The 10,985-nt window shown below is 49.2% G+C and overlaps 1 protein-coding gene across 3 annotated transcripts in view; it reads left to right on the forward strand.

Annotated features, from left to right (window-relative positions):
* plekhg5b (pleckstrin homology domain containing, family G (with RhoGef domain) member 5b) overlaps window positions 1-8,360 on the forward strand; it is a 105,432-nt gene extending 97,072 nt beyond the window's left edge. For all 3 annotated transcript variants that reach the window (XM_015967134.3, XM_015967131.3, XM_015967135.3), the window contains 11 exons: window positions 2,529-2,624; window positions 2,886-3,086; window positions 3,166-3,276; window positions 3,379-3,528; window positions 5,868-6,005; window positions 6,090-6,209; window positions 6,298-6,430; window positions 6,624-6,739; window positions 6,828-6,985; window positions 7,081-8,013; window positions 8,127-8,360. In XM_015967134.3, coding sequence (XP_015822620.1) covers window positions 2,529-2,624; window positions 2,886-3,086; window positions 3,166-3,276; window positions 3,379-3,528; window positions 5,868-6,005; window positions 6,090-6,209; window positions 6,298-6,430; window positions 6,624-6,739; window positions 6,828-6,985; window positions 7,081-8,013; window positions 8,127-8,136 — 2,166 coding nt within the window. In that variant the 3' untranslated portion in view covers window positions 8,137-8,360. The remainder of the gene's footprint in view (window positions 1-2,528; window positions 2,625-2,885; window positions 3,087-3,165; window positions 3,277-3,378; window positions 3,529-5,867; window positions 6,006-6,089; window positions 6,210-6,297; window positions 6,431-6,623; window positions 6,740-6,827; window positions 6,986-7,080; window positions 8,014-8,126) is intronic.
* Window positions 8,361-10,985: the final 2,625 nt, after the last annotated feature.

Consider the following 10,985-nt stretch of genomic DNA (forward strand, 5'->3'; position numbering starts at 1 on the left):
TTTTAAAGGAAGTTGTGACTCAGCTAGCTGTTAGAAGAGAAAGGACTGTGGATGGACTCATGGAATCATATTTTAGTGTGTCTTTCCAGTCATTGCACACTCCTGACCTCTCGTTACAGCAGGAAACGCTTCACCAAGCAGAGCACAGTAAAACCAATAAAAACGCCTCGTTTCACGGAGCAGTGCAGGCTGAAGCCACTTTTACTGTCGTTGCTTACAAACGCCTTTTTATTTATAACCTCACTTCTACAGTCTAGGTCTCCTCCTCCCTTTGAAATGTAACTTGATCAAATTAAAGTCCCCCCCCCCCCCCCCCTTCCATATGAATGGACACACTTCTGTCTAAACTGTCAGTCAAAAACTTTTTCCACACTGCCGAATTCGACCTGAACTTCCTGGTTTGCTCCTTATCTCTCGCTCTTTGTGACACTCTTTCTAGACTGGGATCCACGTGGTTTAGCTGCTGTGATGAGCTGTAAATTCCTCTGAAAATGATAACCGCCTCATAACGCCGTCGCTGACTTTCACCTGTTGGTGTACGTGACTATTCAGCTCACGGGACAGCTGGTGGGCGCTCGCCACCGGATGTTAATTAGAACTTGTTGCTGATCTTATCTGTAAAAATAAAGAGTTCTTGCTGATGGCAGCCGCTGAACATTTGAGAATAGAGATTTTATAGATGAAGAAAGTTTATTTCCTGTTAATTCAGCTGTCTCAAAGCTCTAACAGCTGCTTGTGTGTGTGTGTGTGTGTGTGTTATGTTACAGCTTTGATCTGCATTACAAACATAACTTTATACTCACATTTCTTGCAGTACAATGATAATATTAGCCATTTTTGTTGTGCTACATTCCCAAAATAAATGGGAAATTTCAGTTCAAAGCTTTGTGTTTCAGGAGACGCGCCATTAAGAAACAAACAGTACAGGTTGTTTGTTTACATCGTATTTGTTTGCTCTAATTCCTCTGTTTCCGTTGCGGTGGACAGGTCGTAAACATGTAGAAAGCTCTTCGAACCGCTTCAGTTTGGAGATGATTTCTGCTCAGATTGATGAGCTAACAGCTAGTCTGAATCAGGCCCAAGGGTTATTCCGGAAACATTATTCTATTCCTGCTGTAGAGGCCCCTCACATTTTTAGATTAGAGGTTTTTTTTAGGATAAAGAAAGTCCACTCTGAAAAGCATTTAGCTTTTAGGCCGTTTAGATGATAAATGACCCGCATTGCAGCGCCGGTATTTGTAACTCAACACCGACAGGCAAACAGCAGCAGCAGCGGCGCCCTAGCCAGTAAACCAGAACGACCCACAAGTTATTTCCTGTACCCCTGAGAAGCCCACGGCATCTTTGGTTTTACTCACATGTTGAGGGAAGCAGGCTATAGGCCGACTCTGAGCTAACAATGAATCAGGAAAAAAAGTATGAAAACATTTCAAGCTTCATTTTCAATTACCAGCAAGTCGACATCAAAGTGAAGTGTAACTTGCTGTGTGTGACTCGTCTGGCGCCGAGCCGTAGCTGGCAACAGTTACTCAGAGCTACTACAGTGATCCCTCGTTTATCGCGGTAGATGCGTTCCAGACCTGGCCGCGATAGGTGAAAATCCACGAAGTAGGGACACCATATTTACAGTACAGTGTCAGAACCCAAGTTCCCAGGCCAGCCTCTTCCAGCTAGCCGGCCTCCACTATGGACCACAACTCCCAGCATGCCCCTCGCAGGGATTCCCTCCACGTCGCACCTACATCACAAACGGCGGCTATAAACGGAAGTCGCCTTTCCAGCTCACCACTCAGTCCTCGTTTCTTCAGATTCATGATCAGAGTTTCCAACCTACCGATCCATCCCACGAACTATCAGCTCATAGTAAGTTATCTTACTTACTTCTGGAAAGCCCGGCATTTCCTTTCCGTGTCACTTCGTTGACGCTCAAACTCTCGGGGGTTTCCTAGATTCATCGTGAGCCGACGTTTCACCGACGCTCTCACTTCTGCGTCTGTGAAACCACGCTCCCTACAAGCTCAACTCCCGAATCCAGCCGACCAGTCTGACATACAGTACTATACTGAATTATCGTATGATCACATTCTCTTTTTGTGGGTAAAACTCAAGAAAAAAAAATTTTTTACTTGGTTTTTTTATAGTTTTATTACAAAAAGTGCATTTTATGATGAAATTGATGGAAAAAAAAACAGGAATTTCTTGATATTTCGCATAGAAAAATGCAGCGAATCGGTGAAAAATACCGCAAATTGGCGAATTTCCCTTGAATAAGGCTCCAAAAAAATCCGCGAAGTCGTGAATCCGCGATAAACGAACCGCGAAGTAGCGAGGGATCACTGTAGTTTGTTTAGGAACACTGACTGCAGTACCCCAGTTTGACCACAGGATGTCATCATTTCCTAATGCGCCTTTAGTACAATTCTAATCTAGGTTAACTTTTCCTTTTACCATAAAAGTTCCACTGGAGGCGGACTGAATCGTGCAGTGCTAGTCAAGCTCATCAGTATAACCTGTGTGTGTTTCTGCAGTCGCTGACCAAGCGCCAGTTCCACCAGCAGGAGGCAATATGGGAGCTCCTGCACACCGAGGCCACCTACATAAAGAAACTCCGAGTCATCACTGATGTAAGAGCACAGAGAGCTTCTGATGCGCGTCACGGTGCTGTTGATGTGTACCGAGACACGAGTCTGTGTCCGGGCTGATGAGTGGCACAGTGCCTGTTTTGTTACTGTTGTGTAACTCAGCATCCTGAACAGTAAAGATGATGTTGAATGTGAATGACTGAAATTGCTGCTACTGTACCACAGCTTGTTACCATGGCGATCACTGCCTGTAAATGATAACTGATATACAACTCTTGTGGTGTGACACTTTGGTCACTCCAGCTGTTCCTTAGTGGGCTTCTGAACCTCCAGGAGAGTGGCCTGCTGACAGAGGTGGAGCCTGCCAAGCTCTTCAGTAACATCCAGGAGGTAGTCCGCCTCCACACATCCCTGTGGAACCAGGTCATGGTTCCCGTCCTGGAGAAAGCCAGGGAGGCGCGAGCTCCGCTCGACCCCACGCACCTCCACGGTGGCTTCAGCACGGTTAGTCAGTCACGCCGAGCCGTCGGCCGTGAAGCTCTGACTGCGTTTCTAACGTTTCTGGCTTGTGTCGTGTGCTCAGTTTGGTTCGAGGTTCCAGCCCTACATCCGTTACTGTATGGAGGAAGAGAGCTGCATGGAGCACATGCGGACGCTTCTCAAGGACAACGAGCTCTTCAGGACATACGTGACGGTGAGCGCTCTGCAGTTGAACTGATCCTGGATCCCTTCAGCACTCCCCGACCCGCTCTGATCTCTTGGGTGCTTGTCCACTTGTCTTTGTTTGACCGTTTAGTGGGCGGAGACCAAAAAGCAGTGCAACCGTCTGAAACTGGCAGACATGTTGGCAAAGCCTCATCAGAGACTCACCAAGTATCCCCTTCTGCTGAAGAGCATTGCGAAGAAGACGGATGAGCCATCAGCCCGCGACATCGTCAGCAGCATGGTAGCAATGAAAAGACCCTAACCCCCATAACCCACATGTCCCAGAGATAGCCCACATGTCCCAGAGACAGCCCACATGTCCCAGAGATAACCCACATGTCCCAGAGACAGCCCACATGTCCCAGAGACAACCCACATGTCCCAGAGACAGCCCACATGTCCCAGAGACAACCCACATGTCCCAGAGATAGCCCACATGTCCCAGAGACAGCCCACATGTCCCAGAGATAACCCACATGTCCCAGAGATAACCCACATGTCCCAGAGATAACCCACATGTCCCAGAGATAACCCACATGTCCCAGAGACAGCCCACATGTCCCAGAGACAGCCCACATGTCCCAGAGATAACCCACATGTCCCAGAGACAGCCCACATGTCCCAGAGACAACCCACATGTCCCAGAGACAGCCCACATGTCCCAGAGACAGCCCACATGTCCCAGAGATAACCCACATGTCCCAGAGATAACCCACATGTCCCAGAGATAACCCACATGTCCCAGAGATAACCCACATGTCCCAGAGACAGCCCACATGTCCCAGAGACAGCCCACATGTCCCAGAGACAACCCACATGTCCCAGAGACAGCCCACATGTCCCAGAGATAGCCCACATGTCCCAGAGATAGCCCACATGTCCCAGAGACAGCCCACATGTCCCAGAGATAACCCACATGTCCCAGAGATAACCCACATGTCCCAGAGACAGCCCACATGTCCCAGAGATAACCCACATGTCCCAGAGACAACCCACATGTCCCAGAGATAGCCCACATGTCCCAGAGACAACCCACATGTCCCAGAGATAACCCACATGTCCCAGAGATAGCCCACATGTCCCAGAGATAACCCACATGTCCCAGAGATAACCCACATGTCCCAGAGATAACCCACATGTCCCAGAGATAACCCACATGTCCCAGAGACAGCCCACATGTCCCAGAGACAGCCCACATGTCCCAGATACAACCCACATGTCCCAGAGACAACCCACATGTCCCAGAGATAACCCACATGTCCCAGAGATAGCCCACATGTCCCAGAGATAGCCCACATGTCCCAGAGATAGCCCACATGTCCCAGAGATAGCCCACATGTCCCAGAGATAGCCCACATGTCCCAGAGATAGCCCACATGTCCCAGAGATAACCCACATGTCCCAGAGATAACCCACATGTCCCAGAGATAGCCCACATGTCCCAGAGATAGCCCACATGTCCCAGAGATAGCCCACATGTCCCAGAGATAGCCCACATGTCCCAGAGATAGCCCACATGTCCCAGAGATAGCCCACATGTCCCAGAGATGGCCCACATGTCCCAGAGATAGCCCACATGTCCCAGAGATAGCCCACATGTCCCAGAGATAACCCACATGTCCCAGAGATAGCCCACATGTCCCAGAGACAACCCACATGTCCCAGAGATAGCCCACATGTCCCAGAGATAACCCACATGTCCCAGAGATAGCCCACATGTCCCAGAGATAGCCCACATGTCCCAGAGATAACCCACATGTCCCAGAGATAGCCCACATGTCCCAGAGATAGCCCACATGTCCCAGAGATAGCCCACATGTCCCAGAGATAGCCCACATGTCCCAGAGATAGCCCACATGTCCCAGAGATAGCCCACATGTCCCAGAGATGGCCCACATGTCCCAGAGATAGCCCACATGTCCCAGAGATAGCCCACATGTCCCAGAGATAACCCACATGTCCCAGAGATAGCCCACATGTCCCAGAGACAACCCACATGTCCCAGAGACAGCCCACATGTCCCAGAGATAGCCCACATGTCCCAGAGATAACCCACATGTCCCAGAGATAGCCCACATGTCCCAGAGATAACCCACATGTCCCAGAGACAACCCACATGTCCCAGAGACAACCCACATGTCCCAGAGACAGCCCACATGTCCCAGAGACAGCCCACATGTCCCAGAGATAGCCCACATGTCCCAGAGATAACCCACATGTCCCAGAGATAGCCCACATGTCCCAGAGATAGCCCACATGTCCCAGAGATAACCCACATGTCCCAGAGGAACCTTAAACCGGGCACACCTGGTCACCTCACAACTTACTGCAGCTGTTTGTCTGAGGATCCACAGCTGTGTGGTAACTTTAGGGACCCTAATGAGCCGCTGTCAGCAGCACTCCGTTCACTCTTGTTTACTCTTGTTTACGTGTGTTGATGTCTTGTTTACGTGTGTTATGGCCGACATCTGCTACGGTTTCACTCTACAAAGGTTCCCTGGTTAGATTTGATCATGACAGCAGAACTTGTCTTTGTGGACGTGGATCAGCTCTGACCTTGTGATTCATCCTTGCGTTAAGGTGGCCACGGTGGAAGACTTCATCAACAGCGTGGATTCTCAGATGCGTCAGCGTCAGGAGCGGCAGAAGCTGGCCACCATCTCCGCTCGCATCGACTCCTACGAGGCTGTAGAGGGCAGCAGCGAGGAGGTAGAGAAGGTGAGACGTGGGTTTTTAAACACGGCATTTCTCTAGAGAGCTATTTTTAAGCTTTTGTCTCTCTTGGGGTCCTTCCCTATTCAGATCCTCAAAGAGTACAACCACTTTGATCTGATGGCTCCCATGAGAGGCACATCTCCGGAGGAGACCCGACAGCTGCATCTGGAGGGAGCGCTAAGGATGAAGGAGGGCAAAGACAGCAGGGTAAGCACGGGGCCTCACGGCTGCTCACAAACACGGTACTCCACTCTGCTGTTTGAAGGCACACCTGGCCTCTGACTCTGCCCCGCAGATGGAGGTCTACTGCTTCCTGTTCACTGACCTGCTGCTGATCACCAAACCAGTGAAGCGGGTGGAGAAGGTTAAAATCGTCCGCCAGCCTCTGCTCATTCACAACGTTGTCTGTAAGGAGCTCAAAGATCCCGGTGAGACGTCTCGGTGATTGGAATTCAAATTTTCTGTTTTGTCTTCAAATGCGACTCAAAGGAGATCTTTGTAGTTATGAAGAGCGGCCGTCTGCAACGCGAGCACTTAGAAAACTCCTCCGTTTGGCTGATGACGCACCGTTAGACGTCTCCTTCTGCTGATGACGGTTTGCACGTTTATGTGTCTCTCAAGGCTCGTTTGTGCTCGTCTACCTCAATGAGTTCAAGAGTGCAGTTGCAGCCTACACGTTTCAAGCCAACAGCGCCACCCAGGGTAGAAGCTGGATAGATGCAGTTTGCAATGTCCAGGTTCGTGGCACGCTTTGAATTTACAACCTTTTAAGTAATTCTGTAGTTTGTTGGTTTTGTGTTGTAATAGATTACTGTCCCCCATCAGAATCAGCTGCAGAAGCTTCACACTCAGGAGATGCTTCGACAGCAGGACATTCTTAAACGATGTCCGGAGGAGGAGGAGGAGGAGGAGGAGGAAGACGAGAGCAGCAACTCTACCGCAAGTTCTCCTGTCCTACGGCGCAAGAATGAGCAGAACTCCAGGTCCTCCTCTCAACTTTCACAATTCACGGGAAAAAAATAACATTTGCACCAGCGAAGGAAAGCAGTTGGTAATCAAACAGATCTTTTCTTTTCAGCCAATCAGACGGCTCCACTGAGACCCTGTCTGTGATGGATGTTGATGAGCCGGTCGAGCAGCAGCAGCCTTCAGCCTCCAAGGCAAACCTGGAAGAAATCACCGAGTGTGCCGCCGCTCTCCACTCTGAGAGCTCTGAGGTCCAACAGTCCACCCGCCGGGGCGACCCGCTCCCCCCTGAGCACGGTCCGGAGGTGTTGGACCCTCAGCGTCGGTCTCTCTCCATGGACAGCGCCTACGGTACCCTCTCCCCCGAGTCCCTCCTGCGAGAGCTGCAGCTTCAGCCCGTCCACAGTGAAGGAGAGGAGACGGAGGAGGAGGGATTCCAGGAGGTGGAGCTGAGTGAGACAGGAACAGAGGAGGTGGGAGAGCTGGAGGAGGAACAGGAGTCACGGAGGTCCCAGCTGTCTAAACCTCACCAGCGACCTCCTGTCCAACCAATACTCCACTGTCTGCAGAAGCTGTCCTCCTTTGCTTTATCCCGCTCCGAGGACAACTTGCTTCAGTGTTTCCATGGTGACAGCCCCATCTCTCACACGCACTCTCTCAGCTCCAACTCTGAGGAGTCCCAGAGCGGGGACACGTCCTCTCTGCCTCACAGCAAGAGCCTATCGGAGCTGCGGCGAAATGGCCTGAACCGCTCCGAGGACTGCCTGAGCGCGAGGGTGGCGTCCAACAGACTCCAGGCCGGCCTGAGCCGGGCAGACGCCGTGCGCTGTCGCAGGGTCCCTGACGGACTCTGTGAGGAGCTTGATGGGGACGCAGCTCCATCCAGATTCCCGGAGAGGAAAAACCAGTCGGGGACAAGCGGAGACTCGGGAGAAGTGTCACGTAAAAAAAGGAAATCTCCAGCCCAGCAGCACAAGAAGCTGACCCTAGCACAGCTGTACAGAATACGCACCACCCTGGTCCTCAACTCCACGCTGACAGCATCGTAAGTCACCATCAGTGTGTGTGTGTGTGTGTGTGTGGGGGGGGGGGGGGGTCTCCTTCAGCGCTGATAACAACCGTTCTAATAATGTTCTTTCTGTCCTTCCTTCCTTCCAGGGAGGTGTAACTAGTCCTCAGCAGCACATGGATGGACTGGGTTTCCATAGTAACAGATGCACTCTCTCTCTCGCTCTCCCTTCCTGTTGCTTTCTGGACATAGATGAATATTTTTTTCCAAACAGTGGGTTTTTAGTTTCTTTGCTTTGGTTTTGGAATTCCTCAAAAGAAAAGGGAGAGTCCGAGAGACATCCTTGCACTTTGCAACAGAAGTAGCATTATGGGGGGTTGGGAACGCTGCAGAGGGGAGGAGGAGCGTCCAGGTGGAGGTCTGACAGCCTCATCCCTACACTCAACATGGGTGGAGCTTCAGTCCTGAGACAGAGATGGACACCCAATCTTGAAACTGATCGTGGCTTAAAAGAAAGAAAAGGAAGCGGCAGTGACTTCCTCCTGAGGCTACTACTGCGGCAGCAAAAAAAAATAGTTGCACACTTTTCCTTTTGAAGAATCACTTCAGAGAATGGGTGTGTGTGGGTGTGTGTGTGTGTGTGTGTGTGGGTGGGTGTGTGTGTGGGTGTGTGCAGGAGAGAATGAATATGTGATTTTTGACTGAACCAAAACTCTCCTGTGAATTAGCAAATGCATCCAGACATTTTTGAGAAGTGAAAGAGGACTAAATCAGCGGTCCAGATCAGCCAATCACATTTCAGCCCACCAGACTTCCTTATTTATTTGAATAATAAGTGGAATTAATGACTAGACCTGCGTGACTGAAACAGTTCATGTATTTTCAGCACTATTGTGGGATCAAGGAGAGCCACAGAAAGTCTCACCTGCACGTGTTTCTTTCTGGATTCAGGAGCTTGAAGGTGAAGTTTGGGGTGGATTTTCTCTAACGATTGTCTCTGCAGAGATTTAGCTGAACAACTTTCTCCGGGAGATCAAAGAAAGCTTTCCAGGTGAAAAATGATTCGCCGTACTCCAAATGTAGCCCAAACCAATAATTTAACTCGGTTTACTTTTAGTTTTTGTGTTTATGTGTAATATTTATTACGCCTGCTTTGTTTTATATGATTTGTTGATACTGTTTGCTTTTCTGATTTGTAAATGTTTTGGTTTTTTGTTAATATTTTTGTGTCTTGTCAGACATTAATGTGCTATGAACCATAATCGTGTCTCCTCTTTCAGGACTGTCTTTGAAGTGTCTTGCAGAATAATAAAACTGATGCTAAAACACTTCAGAATCCCAGTTCTCCCGGTGTGGTTCATTTAAACGGAGTTGATGCAGACGCTCCTGCCTCCTGTCTTAATTCACTCATTCATTGGTTTTATTTGAAAGCTCAAACTGTTTATCTGAACAGGAAGGAGGAAAACTTCTGGTGCTGCATTCAGCCAGATGGGGATTTGATGGAAATCCCTCCCTGTTGTAGGTGGGGTGACGTTTCACGTGTCCCACAAGTTGACTCGTCGTCCCTCATCGTTGTAATTTTTACATACAGTGGGGCAAAAAAGTATTTAGTCAGCCACTGATTGTGCAAGTTCTCCCACTTAAAATGATGACAGAGGTCAGTAATTTACATCATAGGTACACTTCAACTGTGAGAGACAGAATGTGGAAAAAAAATCCATGAATTCACATGGCAGGATTTTTAAATAATTTATTTGTAAATCAGGGTGGAAAATAAGTATTTGGTCACTTCAAACAAGGAAAATCTCTGGCTCTCACAGACCTGTAACGTCTTCTTTAAGAAGCTTTTCTGTCCTCCACTTGTTACCTGTATTAATGGCACCTGTTTGAACTCATTATCTGTATAAAAGACACCTGTCCACAGCCTCAAACAGTCAGACTCCAAATTCCACTATGGCCAAGACCAAAGAGCTTTCGAAGGACACCAGGAAAAGAATTGTAGACCTGCACCAGACTGGGAAGAGTGAATCTACAATAGGCAAGCAGCTTGGTGTGAAAAAATCAACTGTGGGAGCAATTATCAGAAAATGGAAGCCATACAAGACCACTGATAATCTCCCTCGATCTGGGGCTCCACGCAAGATCTCATCCCGTGGGGTCAAAATGATCATGAGAACAGTGAGCAAGAATCCCAGAACCACACGGGGGGACCTGGTGAATGACCTGCAGAGAGCTGGGACCACAGTAACAAAGGTCACCATCAGTAACACACTACAACGGCAGGGAATCAAATCCTGCAGTGCCAGACGTGTTCCGCTGCTGAAGCCAGTGCATGTCCAGGCCCGTCTGAAGTTTGCCAGAGAGCACATGGATGATACAGCAGAGGATTGGGAGAATGTCATGTGGTCAGATGAAACCAAAGTAGAACTTTTTGGTATAAACTCAACTCGTCGTGTTTGGAGGAAGAAGAATACTGAGTTGCATCCCAAGAACACCATACCTACTGTGAAGCATGGGGGTGGGAACATCATGCTTTGGGGCTGTTTTTCTGCTAAGGGGACAGGACGACTGATCCGTGTTAAGGACAGAATGAATGGGGCCATGTATCGTGAGATTCTGAGCCAAAACCTCCTTCCATCAGTGAGAGCTTTGAAGATGAAACGTGGCTGGGTCTTCCAACACGACAACGATCCCAAACACACCGCCCGGGCAACAAAGGAGTGGCTCCGTAAGAAGCATTTGAAAGTCCTGGAGTGGCCTAGCCAGTCTCCAGACCTCAACCCCATAGACAATCTGTGGAGGGAGTTGAAAGTCCGTGTTGCTCGGCGACAGCCCCAAAACATCACTGCTCTCGAGAAGATCTGCATGGAGGAATGGGCCAAAATACCAGCTACTGTGTGTGCAAACCTGGTAAAGACCTATAGTAATCATTTGACCTCTGTTATTGCCAACAAAGGTTATGTTACAAAGTATTGAGTTGAATTTTTGTTATTGACCAAATACTTATT

This window comes from Nothobranchius furzeri, chromosome 15 (assembly GCF_043380555.1).
Source record: "Nothobranchius furzeri strain GRZ-AD chromosome 15, NfurGRZ-RIMD1, whole genome shotgun sequence".
NCBI lineage: Eukaryota > Metazoa > Chordata > Actinopteri > Cyprinodontiformes > Nothobranchiidae > Nothobranchius > Nothobranchius furzeri.